General features: G+C 41.6%; 4 protein-coding genes across 5 annotated transcripts in view; 2 read left to right on the plus strand and 2 right to left on the minus strand.

Annotated features, from left to right (window-relative positions):
* LOC111493348 (vacuolar cation/proton exchanger 3-like) overlaps positions 1–2931 on the minus strand; it is a 4730-nt gene extending 1799 nt beyond the window's left edge. The window contains exons 1-8 of one of the 2 annotated variants that reach the window (XM_023143015.1): positions 2537–2931; positions 2393–2448; positions 2022–2291; positions 1608–1675; positions 1491–1519; positions 1166–1362; positions 857–1069; positions 619–738 (exon numbers count right to left, since the gene is read on the minus strand). In XM_023143015.1, the coding sequence (XP_022998783.1) occupies positions 619–738; positions 857–1069; positions 1166–1362; positions 1491–1519; positions 1608–1675; positions 2022–2291 (897 nt within the window). In that variant the 5' untranslated portion in view covers positions 2393–2448; positions 2537–2931. The remainder of the gene's footprint in view (positions 1–618; positions 739–856; positions 1070–1165; positions 1363–1490; positions 1520–1607; positions 1676–2021; positions 2292–2392; positions 2449–2536) is intronic. The other variant, XM_023143016.1, reaches the window with a different exon arrangement.
* A 709-nt stretch (positions 2932–3640) lies between these two features.
* On the minus strand, positions 3641–5332 carry LOC111493349 (mitogen-activated protein kinase kinase 5-like). Its single transcript, XM_023143017.1, has one exon. The coding sequence runs from the start codon at positions 5046–5048 to the stop codon at positions 3927–3929; it is 1122 nt and encodes a 373-aa protein (XP_022998785.1). The 5' UTR covers positions 5049–5332; the 3' UTR covers positions 3641–3926.
* Positions 5333–6475: 1143 nt separating this feature from the next.
* On the plus strand, positions 6476–9561 carry LOC111493010 (D-3-phosphoglycerate dehydrogenase 1, chloroplastic-like). The gene is made up of 4 exons (XM_023142575.1): positions 6476–7263; positions 7965–8341; positions 8419–8529; positions 8625–9561. Exons 1-4 carry the CDS (start codon positions 6648–6650, stop codon positions 9390–9392), a joined length of 1872 nt encoding a protein of 623 aa, XP_022998343.1. The 5' UTR covers positions 6476–6647; the 3' UTR covers positions 9393–9561.
* A 273-nt stretch (positions 9562–9834) lies between these two features.
* LOC111493131 (receptor-like protein kinase) lies at positions 9835–18870 on the plus strand. Its single transcript, XM_023142749.1, has 3 exons — positions 9835–10248; positions 15247–18031; positions 18128–18870. Exons 1-3 carry the CDS (start codon positions 10069–10071, stop codon positions 18475–18477), a joined length of 3315 nt encoding a protein of 1104 aa, XP_022998517.1. The 5' UTR covers positions 9835–10068; the 3' UTR covers positions 18478–18870.
* The last annotated feature ends 319 nt before the right edge of the window (positions 18871–19189 follow it).

A 19189-nucleotide genomic window follows, 5' to 3' on the forward strand; every position in this document is an offset into this window, starting at 1 on the left:
TCTCTTTTTTTTTTTTTTTTTTTTTTTTGAGGGAAAAAATTCGAGAGTCCAGCGACCAAGATAAAGATGGAAGTGCGAAATTTGAAGACTTCATATAAAAAATATGCGTGATCCAAAGGCATATGAGAACAGACCATAGAATATGGGTTGGTCCCATAGGATTACTGTTTTAATCAGAAAAAATTATAGTGCTATAGTAGTACACAAAAATTCTCATACTACTTCTATTCAATACTTGTCATACAAGAAATATATAAGAATGGTGCGAAGCCTAGAAACCTAGCATGTGTGTGTATATATATATATATCACTAAATGACATGTCAAATGCTAAATGAAAGGAGTTTGTACGGTGGTAGTACTAGAAACTTTCCCTGTTCAACCGTAGAATTTTGAGGTTAAGAGATTCGCACAACATCAACATTTTAGGTGAGTAAAAAATAGTTTTTGTTCTTCTATATCTTCTTGCTGTTATTTTATCAACGGTTTCCAGAAAAGAAACCTACTGAACAACGTTTGTAAGCTTCACTAAAGAAAAGCTTTGAATTACCATGAATAAACATTAGAGTCAAGCCATGGATTAGAATAAAGTTGTAATGCTGATTAGAATAAAGTTTACCTCAATAGCATCAACAAGGTATCCAGATAAAATCGATACCCATACAGTCAAGATAGCAAGCCACCCAATTGCTTCCCAAGCATAAATCTCAGGATCCTCCTCAACTTCACCATCACCTTCCTAAAGAAATATAAAAAGGCTAAAACCATTAGAATTAAAAGCATCTCAGTTTGAAATGAAACTACTGCGTGGAAAAGATAGATAGCCATTTCCTTGATTCTGCATTTTTTAGACCCACCTCATCAAGAGAACCATAGAGATTGTGCTGACTTTTTAGTTGAAAGAAAAGGAAGCTTGCATATGCAATTAACATTATACAACTGCTAAATCTTGAAAGAGACAATGCTGACTCTCCAGAATGAAGTTCTGTGTGGGTGAAATGAAGCACAGCCGGAAACGTTGTTCCCATAACAGCCATTAACAACAATCCTGAATTCACAACAGCAGTACCCTGTTGCCAAATAGTCAGATTTAAATGTAAACCAAGAAAATTGAGTAAAATATCACCACCGGTGAAGAAAGTTTCCTAGAGCTCAAAACTTTGTACCTTATTGAAAGTCTGCACATTCTTATGATGAACAATCCCACCAGTGAAGAAAGCGCAACCAAGCACTAGGAGCATATTCGACAAGATTGATCCCAATAACGACTGTTGAACAACCCTAATCATCCCACTCTTTAATGCATAAATCGATATAATCATTTCGGTTGCATTTCCAAATGTTGCATTCAAAAGACCACCAACTGCAAAATCCATTAAAACATGAGTTACTAGAGAAACTAACCGAACAGCCATAGAAATCAATTGAGGAACTACTTGAATAAACAAAATGACCAAAACAAGCAATGCCAGATCATGCTAGCAATTGTACCTGTTGGACCAGTATAGGAAGCAAGCTGCCTGCATGATGAGTATTTTTAAACGTAAGTGTAGCACAATAGAAATAATATGAAATCCTAAACGCAGAATATGGGAGGCCAAATCTTACTCTGTTGCATAACCAAGACGTTCTGCCAAAGGTGTAATTCCAAGTAAAGTGAAAAAGAAGACCAAACCCTGACATATAAAGCTGACTATCAAGGAATTATGAACCATGAGACAGATCATACAAGCCACGGTACTAAGCAGCAAAAAGATCCTAAAGTTAGAATGTTCGAAGATCCAAGATTTTATGAGTACATCAATAGATGATATAAAGCATCACAACAAGGTCAACCATATCCTCATCAAATCAAATAATTAGGAAAAATATTTGATTGTCTAGGAGCTTCTGTTTCGTAGAAGGCTTGCTAAATACAAGTCTTCCACCATTTCTTTCTTCTCAAATCTAGTCATGTCATTTGCTTAACACAAATTTCAGAATGCAACCAGTAAGATCATGAAGAGGAGTACTACTTCTTACATGCTTTCCAGTTAAATAATGTAGCAGGATTGCCAAAGGACCAAAAGGAAGTAACAAGTTGATCTTTGCTTTAATCAACACTATTTTAGCACTTTCAAGAGGTCTAAAACGAATGTTGTTAGTCTTCCACCATCTTTTATCATCTGGGGAGGAACGCACATGAACCGTCTCACAGTCAAAGCTATGCGATAAGTTTTTCGCAACTGGAGTTCCCTTCAATGGAATATCTTCGTCAGATAGGTAATTTGTTCCCTCCTCTATCGATCCCATCTGCAAGCATAGTTATCTCGATCAATTAACCCTTTTCACTTCCAATACCAAAGACCCTTTTAGACAAAACTACAGTAAAATACAAATCTGGGTAGATTTACATGTGCTACCCATCAGCTACTTCATCTTCCACATGTCAACTCCGAAGCATTTTTAACTTAACAGAAAGAAGAAACCAGATCGAGTCGAGATTAGGACGAGGTTTAGTGAGTGCATGAATAGAAAGAGTGAGGGGGAGCATTTACCAGACTGGAGATGAACTTGAAGTGACGCAACGAGGATATCCAGGTCGAATCCCAGCTGCAAAATGATTAAGAACTCCTCGAATGGAGCTGAGATACCAACCTCAAAAGCAAGAAGGCGAAAGTAAGACAAGAAACAATCGGGTCCCACTAGATTAGATCGTATAGGTTGATTCGGTTGCTTAAAAATAAATACTTGGGTGACCACAGTCGGCAAAGGCCAGACAGAAGGAAAGATCTTCGAAATAAGATCCTCGAGTTCACAAAAATAATAAATAGATCGAGCGATGAAGAAGACGAGAGTGGGTGGCGATTAGGAAGGGAAGGCAAGACGGCAAGCTCCACAGCAGCTAGGAAGCTTCTGCGAAATATCGTCCTCTTGCGTCTTCCTAGCTTAGCTTTGACTTGTTTATTAAGTGTAATTTTTATAAAATTAACAATAATAAAACAGAATAAGTAGCCGTACACTTGTTCGATCCACCCCCATTGTTAGTTTGGAAAAGAACTCAAAACATCCGTACAATTAAAAATTTGAGCTTTTTCAGTTTCAAAGGAGTAACTGCTGCGTTTTGTTTGGTGGGTAATTAGCAGAGGGAAAAAAGGGAGAAACCCCGTAGAGAAATGGAGGACTAGCTGAGAAAAAAAGTGGACTTTTGGGTTTTCAGCATTGGAGTATTTTGCTTGTAAAAATCAATCTCTTTTGAGACGATGGCTGCTCTGCTTCTGCAAGTGAAAATGGCATTGGGCACGGTTGAGAAACGGGTTTAAGCGATTTCTCTTCGTCTGGCCCATTAAAAAAAAGGTCAATTCCAAAGTCAAAATGCTTCATCGCCCCATGAAGCCAGCCCCCTCTGCCATTTATATCAGATTAGAATTGAAGTGCCAAAAAGAAAACACTATCCTAATCATCAAATGAAAGTTGGGTCCCTACGCCATTCTTGTGTAACTTTTACAACCTACTTGATTTCACAAACAAATTCAAATGATTGAGCAAAAGCCAGAAAGTGGGATTTCTTCCTTTCTACAGATCAAATTTATGATACCTAACTTCGGTTAAGAGTAGGCTTTAATAATATGCGAACTTCGGCTGAGAATGGCAAGAAAAGAGAAGCAAAAAATGAACACCCATATATCCAAAACAACACCACAGTCTAATCTAAAGAGCTTGAAGAGTTGAGGGAAAGAAGCTGATCAAATTCGAGAAGGCTTGAATTTAAGCCATCGGCAAAAGATTACAGATTTACTGATCCAGCAAATCATTTCCCCATTCCTTCGGCTATTCCAGAAAAATTACAGGACAACAATGGCGTCATGCTTCTTAGGAAGACAGAGTAATTCAAGAAAAAAAAGGAGAAACCAATATGAGAAATTATCAGTCTCCTCTCTCTCTCTCTCAAGAAAGGCTGGAAGGACGAAGGGGCGGCGGAGGTAATAGTTGACGAAGATTCTGGTGATGAGTTTGCTGATTCTGGTACTGACTCGCCGCTCCATTTTTCCCCGCTATGAACGCATGTTCCAGTAGTGCAGCTGCAGTCCATCTCTTCCGAGCTTCTCTCTGCAAACAACAGGCAATAAAATGGCGAAACTCCGGCGACGCGGTGGGCGGCGCCTCCGGTGGCTGAGCCATACATATAGCACACATCAAGCTCGCCCAGTCCCCAGGCCTCTCCACAGCAAGAGGAAACCGTCCGAGGTAGAATTCCAATATGCTAACCCCAAAACTCCAAATATCCCCTGCGTAGCCATTGTACTGGCCCTGATTTAGATCGGAATTGATTCTCTCGGGGCTCATGTACGCAATAGTTCCAACGGAGGAATTGCAAGGATCCATCGTCTGTTCCAAGATTCGACCGACGCCGAAATCGGCGATCTTAACCTGCCTCCGGGAATTAATTAGGAGATTCGAGGGTTTGATGTCGCGATGTACGATGCGGCGGCTATGGAGATAAGCGAGGCCGCTGAGAATCTGGCGAGCCAAATCGGAGAGATGATGTTCTTGAGGGATGTGTGTTCCTTCCAGGGAGCCTCGATCCATGTATTCAAGGAGAACCTGGATTTCGCCGTTGTGATCAAACATATCGTGGCACTTGACCACATAGGGATTGTCAACGTCGCGAAGGATCTCAACCTCACGGCACATCTGAAGCCTAACCGCGTCCTCGTGGTTTCCATAAATGACCTTCAGAGCATAGACGCGGCCGGTGGGACGGTGAATCACTTTGTAGACGGTGCCTCCGCATCCACTTCCGATTCGACTGACTCGCTCAAAGTCGGCGAGGCTGAAAACCTGATGCTTCTGCGGCTGAGGCTGTGGCTGAGGCTCCGGTGGACGGTTGCCGTTGTGGAGTTGACTGGTGGAAGGAGGAGGAGCGGCGTTAGAAGACGTCGGAGGCAAAGGGAGAGGAACAGCCAAAGACGAATTGTCCCGCTGCGGAAGAGGAAGGGTTAGATTCGGGCGGCGACGAGGACGATCGGTGGCCGGATTTACACCCTGCGGCGGCTGAAGCGGTCTCATCTCTGTGCCTATGATGATGACGACAACAACGACGATGAAGGAGAACCCAATAGAAATCAGAATCGAACCCACCAGAAAATAAAAAAAACAAATAAATTGAAGAAGAAGAAACGATTAAGAAAATCGATCTCGATGAAGAAGCAGAAAGAAAGTTCTTGGAAGAGGGGAAAGGGGAAAACCAAAATACTTTTATGTCCAAAAACAAAAATGAAACCAGGGAGAGAGAGAGAGAGAGAAGAGAGAGAGAAGGAAGACCGTCCTATCTCTTGGTTTTTCTTTTTTCTCTCTCTCTTTTTTTTTTTTAACTTTTGGGGGTGTTAGGAAAGAAATTTATATATAATATATATATTAGATCGAGGGAATCATATACATATTATGGAGAAGGACGGGGCGACGCGTGGGGAAGGCGCGTAAGAAACACGAACCAATGGAGTTGGAGCATTATTGGAAGGGCCAATTATTTCAGAATGGCACGGAGCGTGTTCTTTGGACCAATTGATATATCACTTCCACGTCCACCGCCCAATGGCTAATACGTCCTTTTGTCTCTATGCTATGGCTCCGTGTGAGCGGTCCATGCAACCCAAGCCCGCTTTAAACTCAGAAGGCCCATTTCCCCCAATAAGCCCAACCCCGGAGTATTGGGCCGTTTCAGTTTCAATAACATCAATAAATTGTAACGGGCCACGATGATGGGCCACGGCGGCGACGGAACCGGCAGGCAGACACCGTTGATCGGAGCAAAATAGTAATTTTGGCTTCATTATATCTAATTGTTTTCTGTTGTTTTTCCTTATCACTGGGCTGGACAGTGGAAAGAAGGAATTTTAATAATTCTCATCTTAAAAAACGTGGCCCATCACAAGGTCGAACCTTGTTTCACTTTTGACCACGCCTAGAATAAGAATAAAGATCACCTTCCTTATTAAATAAATAGTATATTAAATTATAAACTTATTCTCGAAATTAATAGAGTATTGTTCCAATTTTGCTCTTTTAATAAAAATACTCGAAAAATGGTTTAAATTGGAATTAAATTTCTAAGTTCAGTATGAGACACACATGAAATATAATTATGTTTAAAGATAGTTTTTACTGATATTAAGAAGAAGAAAAAAGTTCCTTTCCGCCCTTTTCTAGACGCCACGTCCGGGGGTTGGTCAGATGGGCAGCGTTCCTCTAAGAGCGGAGAAACCCTCCCTTGTGGGCCCCCGTTTTAGATCCAACCTTCAAACCTTTTATTAATTGGTCGCCTTGTGGATTTAAGTGAAGACACGCCACATGCTCTGACGTGGGGGTAAATGCGTAATTAAATAACAATAATTAATTTACTTACATTTGTTTTGTACTTTAATATTATTATTAAGATGCCCATTAATTATATAAATGCATATCAATTTCTCAACTCTTTTTAGGAGGAGAAGAGCATTAGATTAAGTGGTTGGTAAATGATGTTTAATCAGTCCCTAAATTTCAGCGCTCCTATTTTAAGAATCCCAACCCCATTTCTCCACCATCAACATAAACTCAACCCTGTTTCCTCCCCCATTCAAATTCCCTTCGGCCCCCTTTCACTCTCACCTTCCAAATCCATCTCCAATGGCTTCCTCCTCTGCAAATGCCCTCTTTTCCTCTTCCCTCGCACCCTCCATTCCCGAATCCCCTCTTTTCTCCATCTCCAACTCCTCTGTTTCTCTCAACCTCCTCCCCACTCTTCATTCTTCTTCTTTCATTTCTTCTTCTCGCTGCAATTTTATTCCAATCCGCAGCGTTTTGAAGACGGTGGAAACCTTGGAGCTTCACACCTCCGATCTCGCCGACCCCACTTTCCCCAACACAAGATCCACCATTTTGGTCGCCGAGAAACTTGGAGAGGCCGGTCTGAAGCTTCTCCGGAGCTTCGGCGACGTTGACTGCGCTTACGACCTCTCGCCGGAACAGCTCTGCGCCAAGATCTCTTCCTGCGACGCCTTAATTGTTCGAAGTGGCACCACGGTCAATCGACAGGTCTTTGAAGCGGCGAAAGGGCGGTTGAAGGTTGTCGGAAGAGCCGGCGTCGGTATCGACAATGTGGATCTGCAGGCCGCCACTGAGTTCGGTTGTCTTGTCGTGAATGCTCCGACTGCCAACACCATCGCGGCCGCCGAACATGGAATTGCGTTGCTTACTGCCATGGCTCGTAACGTCGCTCAAGCTGATGCCTCCATGAAAGCAGGTCGGTAATGGATGCTCTGTTTTGCGACCCAAAATTCAAAAACACCCTTTTGTTTTAACGATTAGATCTGCTAATACTTAGTAACCCAGGTTCCAAACTGAAGAATTCTTTTGAAAGAAAAATGATCTTGAACTGTTGTGCTTGATTTTAAGTTGAAAATCTGAGCAGGATTCTACTGAAAAAGCCTCTGCTTAAAGCTAAAAAACTATTTTTGGTCCGTACCTCTGTTTTGGCTGGTAGTGTATTGGCATCTATAAACGTATATGACACGAATCAATCACCTTGTCAGGTGAAAGATTTGTTCTCAGACCAAAAATTCAAAGAAAGACCCAAATTCTGACCTGGAAAAAAAAATTGATTACTAATTTCGCTCTGATTTCTTAAAACTGTTTTTATTTCTTCACAACTTTTTTACTATAATTTCATTTATTTGCTAAATTTTAAAGATAAAAAAATATTTTTTTAAAGTTTATAATATCTGGAAACACATGCATGAGGAGGAAGTAGGGGAAAAAAACAAAGAAACTGGTTGGAAAAAACAAAAGTTAATAATCAATTTATTTTTATAAAAGTAAAACATAAACACTGGTCGGAAAGGCAGGTAGGGTGCGTGTATATATATCTGCATTATTAATATTTTTAAAAGTAGAAAGAAAAAAAAGATGGAGTAACTGTGGAGAGTTGTTGAAATGGGTTTCCAGGAAAGTGGGAACGAAACAAGTACGTGGGAGTGTCACTGGTGGGTAAGACACTGGCAGTGATGGGATTCGGGAAAGTGGGATCGGAAGTGGCGAGACGCGCTAAGGGATTAGGGATGCAAGTAATAGCGCACGATCCTTACGCGCCGGTGGACCGAGCCAGAGCCATCGGCGTCGAATTGGTGTCCTTCAACCAAGCCATTTCCACCGCCGATTTCATTTCGCTTCACATGCCGCTCACTCCGACGACCTCAAAGATTTTCAACGATGACACCTTTGCTCTGATGAAGAAAGGGGCTCGTCTGATTAATGTTGCTAGAGGAGGTGTTATTGATGAAGATGCCCTTGTTAGAGCCCTCGATAGCGGAGTGGTTGCCCAGGTAATTTCAATCCTACGCTTTGATTTCTATTGAATGGGAATGGAATGCGTTAATTTATTGGTGTTTGGTGAAATTAGGCGGCGCTTGACGTCTTTGCAGAGGAGCCTCCGCCGAAGGACAGCAAGCTGGTGCAGCATAAGAATGTTACTGTCACGCCTCATCTTGGAGCTAGCACTAAGGAAGCACAGGTTTGCTTTTCTACACCAAAATTGATGTGTATAATTTTTCCGATGAATTTAGGGAGGTAAGTAAAATTGTGCATTTTTAATTGCAAATGTTTCAGGAAGGTGTTGCCATTGAAATAGCCGAAGCTGTCGTTGGAGCTTTGAACGGTGAACTTTCTGCCACCGCCGTCAACGCTCCCATGGTCGCCCCAGAGGTACTGTCGGAGTTGGCACCGTACGTGGTACTGGCTGAGAAACTGGGGCGGCTGGCGGTGCAGCTGGTGGCCGGAGGGAGCGGGATAAAATCGATAAGAGTGGTGTACAGAACAGGGCGAACCCCAGACGATTTAGACACGAGGCTGTTACGAGCCATGATCACGAAAGGCATAATCGAACCCATCTCGGACAACCATATAAACCTGGTGAACGCGGATTTCACGGCCAAGCAAAAGGGGCTCCGAATAAGCGAGGAGCGGGTGGAAGTGAACGCACCACCGGAGTTTCCCGTGGACACGATCCAAATCCTGATATCCAACGTGGAGTCGAAGTTCGCCAGCGCAGTGAGCGAGAACGGTGAGGTGGCAATCGAAGGGAAGGTGAAATACGGGGTGCCGCATCTGACACGTGTAGCATCGTTCAACGTGGACGTGAGTTTGGAAGGGAAGTTAATCCTGTGCCGGCAGGTGGACCAGCCGGGGATGATCGGACGGGTGGGGAGCATTCTGGGAGAGAACAATGTAAATGTGAACTTCATGAGCGTGGGGAGGATGACGAGGAAGAAAAGGGCGATAATGGCGATCGGGGTGGATGAAGAACCCAATAAGGAAAGTCTGAGGAAAATTGGAGAAGTTCCTGCTGTCGAAGAGTTTGTGTTTCTGAACCTATAAGCTATGAAACAATGTTGTTTTTTTGTTTTGATTTGTTTTGGTTCTTGTTTTTTTGGTTCGGTCGTGTAATAGTTAAACTACCAAGGCAAGGCAGTTGGGGTGCCACTGGACTACCCAGTTTTTATTTAGATTATATGTCATTGAGATTAATTGTCCCACGTTTTAAAAATACATGAATTTACTTTTGTAAAAGTTGACTTCACTTTGTTTCCAAGTGTTCTATAAACTATAATTTTCTAAAGAAGCAAAAGAAAAACGTGTGAAAACAAAAACTTGATAAAAATTTTGAAAGGTTGAACAAGTGTGACTATTTTTTAAAATACATAATTTAGAAGGAAGCATCACGAAAGCCAACGATTTGAAAATCAAATAAATTTGAATGAAAACATATTTATGGAGAGGAGTTTGAAACAATGCGTTCACACTTGGGAGTGATTAAAGCGGCTGCAAGGTTCTGCAGCTGCCAACCAGCATCCACACCGATTTTGCTTCTCCTTCTGCTCCTTTCCCAATAACATTCTTCTTCTCTCCTTCTGCTCCTTTCCCAATAACATTCTTCTTCTCTCCTTCTTTCCCATTTCAAACTTCTTTCAAGTCTCCAACCGACTTTCTTTTTCCAGCTCAACTCTGCCGCTTTTGCAGCTTCTTCTGGTGCAGATTTGTGGGTTACGTTGCTATGCAGCTTGCTTCCCACCATTTCTTGCTACTGGTATGCTTCTCGTTCCCAATCTGTCTCGTTTCTGGTTTAACCTCCGATGGGTTGGCTTTATTGTCACTCCAAGCCCGCTGGACTACCGACACCCCTTTTGTGCCTGCTTGGAATGCTTCTCATTCCACTCCCTGTTCTTGGGGTGGGATTCAATGTTGAAATATCATCACTAGCCCAATAGAGTCAAGCCCAATAATTGTACTAGCCCAATAGAGTCAAGCCTAATTGTACGAGCCCAGTATATTTATTTTAGTAGAGATTTTAGGAGAAAGAGATGTAGATATTTTAGGAGAAAGATTCAATTTGTTAGGTCTAGATTCAAATCGGTTAGGTCTAGATTTAGATTGGTTAAATATAGATTGTTTACTCTTAGTATAAATACCCCCACCCTACCTAGGTTATTCATCCAAGAAATCTAAAAACAATAAAAAGCAGAAGTATTCTACAGAGTGTCTTGTATTCTCTTCTCGATTGGTCTTAATAAAGAGAGCGAGTGTTTCCCACAGTGAGTTGTGTTCAACATTTGGTATCAGAGCGAGGTTAGTGTAGGTTATCTGATCTCTTGGAATCCTTAGTATGCTCTGTGGTTGCAGCTCTGCCTGATCTTCCACATCAGAAACGATTTCTTGAGATTAGTGGTGAGTGAGTTTCTTTTGTGTCGTGAGAAGTCTGTGACTCTGCAAGTCTTGTGTCAAAAGAACTTGTTTGGTATTACTGAGGTATGGCCAACACGATGAGTGATTTCCAAATCGTTGGAGGAATTAAGAAACTCAACAACAACAACTACAACACGTGGGCAACATGCATGATGTCCTATTTACAAGGACAGGATCTTTGGGAGATCGTTGGCGGGTGTGAAACTACGCCGCCAGAGGAGGATTCTAACGACGCCTTGCGCAAATGGAGAATCAAAGCAGGCAAAGCAATGTTTGCCTTGAAGACCACCATCGGAGAAGAGATGTTAGAACATATTTGGGATGACAAGACACCGAAAGAAGCATGGGACACATTCGTGATGTTGTTCTCAAAGAAGAATGATACGAGACTACAACTTCTGGAGAATGAGTTGTTGTCAATTTCACAACGTGATATGACGATTGCTCAGTACTTCCACAAGGTCAAATCGATCTGTCGGGAGATTACTGAACTAGACCCAAAGTCCGCCATTGTAGAATCTCGAATGAAGAGGATTATAATCCACGGATTGCGACCAGAATATCGAAGCTTCATTGCTGCTGTACAAGGATGGCCCACTCAACCATCACTGGTAGAGTTCGAAAATTTGTTAGCCAGCCAAGAAGCCATGGCTAAACAAATGGGAGGCTTCACGTTGAAGGGTGAAGAAGCACTCTACACGAGTGAAAGTCAGAGCAATAATAGGCCGTCTACCAGACGTGGATACAATGGTGACAAAAGAAGAAGCCACCAAGGGATTGCACAACCTGAGAGAGCTCAGAAGAACGACAACAAGAGTTTTCAAAGAACGAGATTTGGTGGTATTTGCTATAACTGCGGGAAAAAGGGCCATATGTCTAGAGATTGTTGGTCCAGGAAAAAGACCATTGAAAACAATGTGGCAATATCCAAAAAGAAGATAGAAGATGAATGGGATGCAGAGGTACTATGTCCCATAGAAGAAGACGAGCTAGCACTCATGGCGACAATGGAAGACCATATCAACTATGAGAATGACTGGATCGTTGATTCAGGATGTTCAAATCACATGACTGGCGATCAGAGAAAATTGCAAGACAAGAAAGAGTACAAAGGAAGTCGTATGGTACGTACAGCAAATAACACACAGTTATCAATTGCTCAAATCGGCAATACGACAATCATGCCTGGCAATAAGTCTGATACAGTGTCGCTACATAATGTTTATCATGTACCGGGTATAAAGAAGAACTTGTTGTCAGTGTCACAACTAACAACATCAGGAAGCTATGTCTTGTTTGGGCCAGAAGATGTAAAAGTTTATCAAGATGTTAAGATAATAGGAAAGCCGACGATAGAAGGACGAAGAGTGGAGTCTGTCTACGTTCTATCTGCAGAGTCTGCCTATGTTGACAAGACCCGAAAGAATGAGACGACAGATCTATGGCATGCAAGATTGGGACATATTAGCTACCATAAGTTGAAGCTGATTATGGAGAAATCTATGCTCAAAGGTCTACCACAACTGGAAGTCAAAACAGACGTTGTCTGCGCTGGATGTCAGTATGGTAAAGCTCATCAATTACCATACAAAGAGTCAAGTTTCAAAGCAAAGAAACCATTAGAGTTAGTTCACTCTGATTTGTTCGGCCCAGTCAAACAAGCATCGATCAGCGGAATGCGGTATATGGTGACATTTATTGACGACTACTCAAGATATGTGTGGATTTTCTTTATGAAAGAAAAGTCTGACACGTTCTCAAAGTTTCAAGAATTCAAGATGATGGTCGAAGGAGAAGTAGGAGCGAAGATTCGTTGTCTACGTTCAGACAATGGCGGAGAATACACGTCAGATGAGTTCGATCAATATTTACACGAGTGTGGGATACGACGTCAATTTACATGTGCCAACACGCCACAACAAAATGGTGTAGCAGAAAGAAAGAATCGACACCTTGCAGAAACCTGTCGAAGCATGTTACACGCAAAGAACGTTCCAGGAAGATTTTGGGCTGAAGCTATGCGAACTGCTGCCCATGTGATCAACAAGCTTCCTCAACCAAAGCTAGGGTTCGTCTCACCATTTGAGATACTATGGGATATGAAACCTACAATTAGTTACTTCCGAGTATTTGGCTGTGTTTGCTATGTATTTGTGCCTGACCATCTACGTAGCAAGTTTGACAAGAAAGCAGTCAAGTGTGTATTTGTTGGATACGACAATCAAAGAAAAGGATGGAGGTGCTGTGATCCAACAAGTGGAAAATACTATACATCAAGAGATGTAGTTTTTGATGAAGCATCTACATGGTGGTCCTCGGAGAAGAAAGTCTTATCAGATTCAAACATTGAAGAAATTCTACAACAGAAGCTGGGGGAGCAAACTACACAAATTCAATCAAATTTCGATGCATCTGAAAATCCAAGCGACATTGATATTGACAAGCAGGAGGTGACTCAATCAAGCGAATCTGATAAAAATGAAACAACACATCAACAACTTAGGCGATCAAATAGAATCCGAAGGCCAAATCCTAAGTATGCAAATGCAGCTATTGTAGAAGATAGAGTTTACGAACCAGAGACATATGAAGAAGCATCACAAAACTCGGTTTGGCAGAAAGCGATGGAGGAAGAAATTATAGCCTTGGAGCATAATCAAACTTGGGAACTAGTGCCAAGACTAGGAGATATCAAACCCGTCTCTTGCAAGTGGGTCTATAAAATAAAGCGTCGACCGGATGGATCAATCGAGAGATACAAGGCTCGACTCGTGGCTCGAGGATTTTCTCAACAATATGGACTAGATTATGATGAAACATTCAGTCCAGTGGCAAAGATTACTACCGTACGAGTTCTGCTAGCACTCGCAGCAAGTAAAGATTGGAAACTGTGGCAAATGGATGTGAAGAATGCCTTCTTGCACGGAGAGCTAGACAGGGAGATTTATATGAACCAACCAAAGGGATTTGAGAGTGCAGCTAATCCTAATTATGTATGCAAGCTTAGAAAAGCTCTTTATGGACTGAAACAAGCACCGAGAGCTTGGTATGGTAAGATTGCTGAATTTCTTACCCAAAGTGGTTATTCAGTTGCGCATGCAGACTCAAGCCTATTCATCAAAGAAAGAGAAGGAAATTTGACAATTGTGTTGGTCTACGTGGACGATTTGATTATCACCGGGGACGATGAAAGAGAAATTTATCAAACAAGAGAAAATTTATCAATACGCTTTCAGATGAAAGAGCTAGGAGAGCTTAAACACTTCTTAGGCCTAGAAGTTGATCGCACAGATGAAGGACTGTTTCTCTGCCAACAAAAGTATACCAGAGACATGCTTCAGAAGTTCAACATGTTAGAGTGCAAGCAAGTTTCAACACCGATGGAGATAAATGCCAAGATTTGTGCACATGAAGGCAAAGAGTTGAACGATGAAACAACGTACCGACAACTAGTAGGTAGTCTTATCTACCTAACTTTAACTCGACCTGATATCTCGTATGCAGTTGGGGTTATGAGTCGATACATGCAAAGTCCAAAGAAGCCTCATCTGGATGCAGCTCGACGGATCTTGAGATATATCAAAGGTACAATCGACTATGGTCTTTTGTACAAAAGAAGCAAAGACTGCAAGCTAGTTGGATACTGTGATGCTGACTATGCAGGAGACCACGATACTCGGAGGTCAACCACTGGGTATGTGTTCAAGTTTGGTTCGGGAACAATTTCTTGGTGTAGCAAGAGACAACCAACAGTATCATTATCAACTACAGAAGCAGAGTATAGAGCAGCGGCTGGAGCAGCCCAGGAAAGTACATGGCTAAAACTCTTGATGGAAGATTTGCACCAGAAAATTGACTATCCAATATCACTTCTTTGCGACAACCAATCTGCGATTCGCCTTGCAGAAAATCCAGTGTTTCATGCTAGAACAAAGCATGTGGAGGTGCACTACCATTTCATTAGAGAGAAGGTCCTAAAGGAAGAAATTGAGATGCAGCAGATCAAGACAGATGACCAAGTGGCAGACTTGTTTACAAAAGGGTTGAATACTAGCAAACATGAGAGCTTTCGCTGTCAGCTCAACATGATGCAGCGAATGAGGACTAGTGCTGAGGGGGAGTGTTGAAATATCATCACTAGCCCAATAGAGTCAAGCCCAATAATTGTACTAGCCCAATAGAGTCAAGCCTAATTGTACGAGCCCAGTATATTTATTTTAGTAGAGATTTTAGGAGAAAGAGATGTAGATATTTTAGGAGAAAGATTCAATTTGTTAGGTCTAGATTCAAATCGGTTAGGTCTAGATTTAGATTGGTTAAATATAGATTGTTTACTCTTAGTATAAATACCCCCACCCTACCTAGGTTATTCATCCAAGAAATCTAAAAACAATAAAAAGCAGAAGTATTCTACAGAGTGTCTTGTATTCTCTTCTCGATTGGTCTTAATAAAGAGAGCGAGTGTTTCCCACAGTGAGTTGTGTTCAACATTCAATGCGATAAAAACCTTCGTGTCATCACCTTGAATCTCTCTTCCTATGGGGTTTCAGGTCAGATTGGGCCCGAAATTGGGAATTTGACCCACTTGCGTACCATTGATTTGATATCCAACACTTTTTCTGGTGCAATTCCTTATGGGATAGGCAACTGTAGCCATTTAGAGTTCTTGGATCTCTCCCTTAACCAATTTGGTGGACAAGTTCCTCATTCCTTAACGAACCTTAGGAACTTGACGTTTTTGAACCTCCATTCCAATGTTCTAACAGGTGCAATACCCGACTCCTTATTTCAAATTCTGAATTTGCAGTATGTGTATCTTAGTGAAAATAGTCTCAACGGTTCTATTCCTTCAAATGTGGGGAATTTGAAGCAGCTGTTGCATCTGTATTTGTATGGAAATCAGTTGTCTGGAACCGTACCTTCTTCCATAGGGAACTGTAGCCAATTACAGGATCTTTACTTGAACCAGAACCAGTTGGTGGGAGTGTTGCCCAATACTCTTAACCATCTTCATAATCTTGTGAATTTGGGTGTCAGCCACAACAATCTTGAGGGTCCAATTCCTTTGGGCTCCGGCAATTGCCAGAGTTTAGAATATATAGATTTGTCATTCAATGGTTACAGTGGAGGTATACCTGCTGGGCTGGGCAACTGCAGTGGCCTAAGAACCTTGCTCGTTGTAAATTCCAGCCTTACAGGTCATATTCCGTCCTCCATCGGTCGGTTAAGTAATCTTATGACTATCGATCTCTCTAAAAATCAACTATCAGGGAATATACCTTCCGAGTTTGGGGATTGCAAATCCTTGAAAGAACTGGATTTGTACGTCAACCAACTCGAGGGACGTATCCCGAATGAATTGGGGTTGCTACATGGGTTAGAGGTCCTTCAATTGTTTTCAAATAGCTTGACTGGTGAGATTCCTATTAGCATCTGGAAGATTGCAAGTCTCCAGCATATTATTGTGTACAACAACAACCTTTCTGGGGAACTGCCCTTGATAATAACTGAGCTCAAGCACCTCAAAAATATATCTGTGTTTAACAACCAGTTTTCTGGAGTTATACCTCAAAGTCTGGGGCTCAACAGTAGTTTAGTGCAGGTGGAGTTCACTAATAACCAGTTCGTTGGTCGAATTCCACCTAATTTATGCTCGGGAAAGACATTACGCGTGTTAAATTTAGGTTTGAATCAATTTCAAGGTAGGGTACCTTCAGATATTGGAACGTGTTCGACTCTTCAGAGGTTGATTTTGAGAAGGAATAATCTAATAGGGACCCTGCCAGAATTTAAGAGAAATCATGGCCTTCGGTTCGTGGATGCCAGTGAAAACAACCTGAATGGAACAATTCCCTCAAGTTTGGGAAATTGCATCAATCTCACCTCGATTAATTTGTCGAGCAACAAGCTTACAGGTCGTATACCTGATGAGTTGGGATCTCTTGTGAACCTTCAAAGTTTGAGCTTGTCTCACAACATTTTGGAAGGACCTTTACCATCTTCTCTGTCAAATTGTACCAAACTGGATAAGTTCGACGTAGGATTCAATTTATTGAATGGTTCTGTACCTCGTAGCTTGTCCAGCTGGAAAGTTATATCCACGTTGATTTTAAAAGAGAATCGATTTACTGGAGGCATCCCGAATATATTGTCAGAACTTGACAGCCTTTCACTGCTAGACCTTGGTGGCAATTTGTTTGGAGGTGAAATCCCTTCATCTCTTGGAGCATTGAAGAATCTGTTTTATTCCTTGAATCTCAGTAACAATGGGTTAACTGGCCAACTACCTTCTGAGCTTGCTAGTTTGGACAAGCTAGGGGAGTTAGATATATCTCACAATAATTTGACTGGAAGTTTAAGCGTTCTTGGCGAACTAAGTTCATCCTTACTTGAGCTTAACATTTCTGATAATTTATTCACGGGTCCTGTGCCACAGACATTAATGAAGTTGCTGAATTCTGATCCCTCATTGTTCTCCGGTAACCCTGGGCTGTGCATCAGCTGTGATGGACTAGATGGGTTAAGTTGCAGCAGAACAAGCAGTATCAAACCTTGTGCTAGCCGTTCAAGCTCTCGTCTTAGCAATATACAAATTGCAATGATAGCTCTCGGAAGTTCGATCTTTATTGTTCTTTTGCTTCTTGGATTGGTTTATAAGTTTGCTTACAGAAGAAGAAACAAACAAAACATTGAGACCTCTGTTCAAGTGGGAGAAACTTCCTTGCTCAACAAGGTGATGGAGGCTACTGATAATCTAGATGAGCGATTCGTCATCGGGAGAGGAGCACATGGCGTTGTTTATAAGGCTTCCCTAGATTCAAATAGAACTTTTGCTGTAAAGAAGCTTACATTTGTAGGATGTAAAGGGGGAAGGCAGAACATGATTAAAGAAATTCGAACTGTTGGCAACATTAGGCATCGGAACTTAATCACTTTGGAAGACTTTTGGTTGGGAAAAGACCATGGTCTGTTGCTTTACAGGTACCAGCCGAATGGAAGCCTTTATGATGTGCTGCATGGGATGAATCCATCTCCAGCTCTAACATGGAAAGTCCGCTATAATATAGCCACTGGAATTGCTCATGGATTAGCATATCTCCATTACGATTGTGATCCTCCTATAATACACCGAGACATCAAACCGCAGAATATACTTCTAGATTCAGAGATGGAACCTCGTATCGGTGATTTCGGTCTTGCAAAGCTGCTGGATCAGACCTCTGCATCGACGACTTCTTCTTCTTTTGCGGGTACAATTGGCTACATTGCACCAGGTATCATTCTACACATATATTTTGAATTAGCTCTGGATGCTCGTGTTTTTTCTTTTTCCCTCTGAAGGATTGAATTGTGTTTTGGGGTTGTGACAGAGAATGCATTTTCAGCAGCAAAGAGCAAAGCTTCAGATGTGTACAGTTATGGGGTGGTTTTACTTGAGCTGATAACGGGAAAGAAGCCATCAGATGCATCATTTACGGAGTTCGGGAGTATCATGGCTTGGGTTCGGTCGGTATGGAACGAGACGGAGGAAATAGATAGAATTGTTGATCCAAGGCTGGTGGAAGAAGCTGTAAACTCTGATGAGAAGGAGCAGATTAAGCAGTTGCTTATGGTGGTTTTGAGATGCACAGAGAGGGAGGCTAACAAGAGGCCAACGATGAGAGATGTAGTGAACCACTTGATTGATTCAAACACAAGTCATGTCAGGAAATATGACTAACCTTATTGTCTCTTCAAAGCCACTGGACTATTGAGACTCCCTTTGTCCCTGTTTGGAATGCCTCTGATTCCACCCCCTGTTCTTGGGCTGGGATTCATTGTGATCAAAACCTTGAATCTCTCTTCCTATGGGGTTTCAGGTCACCTTGGACCCGAAATTGCTTTGACCACCAACGAATTCTCTGGTGCAATTTCTTCTGGGCTACGCAACTATAGCCGTTTAGAGTACTTAGATCTCTCCCTGAACCAATTAGGTGGAGAAATTCTTCAGTCGTTAATGTCCCTTAGGAACTTGGACGTTTTTGAACTTCGATGCAAATGGTGCAACTGGTGCAGTACCCGATTCGTTATTTCAAATATTAATAAAATCATATGCACTCCCGTTTTACATGAATAAATGTTAGACTGATATATCATATATACTATTCATACACTTAAAGTACTAATAAACAATATGCTGTTTTGATGTCTAATAACTTTGATATAGTCTCCAATATTGATGAGAGTGACAAGTTCTTCCAAAATTCAAGCGCCAAAATCTTCGAGATCCAATCAAAACAACATTGAGTTAAGTACTAAAAATATCAAAATTAGTTTTTTACACACAAGATATGGATTTTCAAATTACAATATAGCAACTTTCTTTCATTAGTTTTTGCAAGAGTAATAATAATCAGATTGAAAGAAAGTTTCTATATTTGCAAAATTTCATA

Source organism: Cucurbita maxima, unplaced genomic scaffold (assembly GCF_002738345.1).
Source record: "Cucurbita maxima cultivar Rimu unplaced genomic scaffold, Cmax_1.0 Cma_Scf00018, whole genome shotgun sequence".
NCBI classification, from domain to species: domain Eukaryota; kingdom Viridiplantae; phylum Streptophyta; class Magnoliopsida; order Cucurbitales; family Cucurbitaceae; genus Cucurbita; species Cucurbita maxima.

Bases quoted from the DNA above. Each gene is read 5' to 3' on its own strand.
- LOC111493349 (XM_023143017.1), bottom strand. From the start codon at position 5,048: ATGAGACCGCTTCAGCCGCCGCAGGGTGTAAATCCGGCCACCGATCGT.
- LOC111493131 (XM_023142749.1), top strand. From the start codon at position 10,069: ATGCAGCTTGCTTCCCACCATTTCTTGCTACTGGTATGCTTCTCGTTC. The intron at 10,249-15,246 runs ATTCAATGTTGA...GTTGTGTTCAAC, and splicing joins CTCCCTGTTCTTGGGGTGGG to ATTCAATGCGATAAAAACCT. The intron at 18,032-18,127 runs GTATCATTCTAC...GGGTTGTGACAG, and splicing joins AATTGGCTACATTGCACCAG to AGAATGCATTTTCAGCAGCA.
- LOC111493010 (XM_023142575.1), top strand. From the start codon at position 6,648: ATGGCTTCCTCCTCTGCAAATGCCCTCTTTTCCTCTTCCCTCGCACCC. The intron at 7,264-7,964 runs GTCGGTAATGGA...ATGGGTTTCCAG, and splicing joins TGATGCCTCCATGAAAGCAG to GAAAGTGGGAACGAAACAAG. The intron at 8,530-8,624 runs GTTTGCTTTTCT...CAAATGTTTCAG, and splicing joins CTAGCACTAAGGAAGCACAG to GAAGGTGTTGCCATTGAAAT.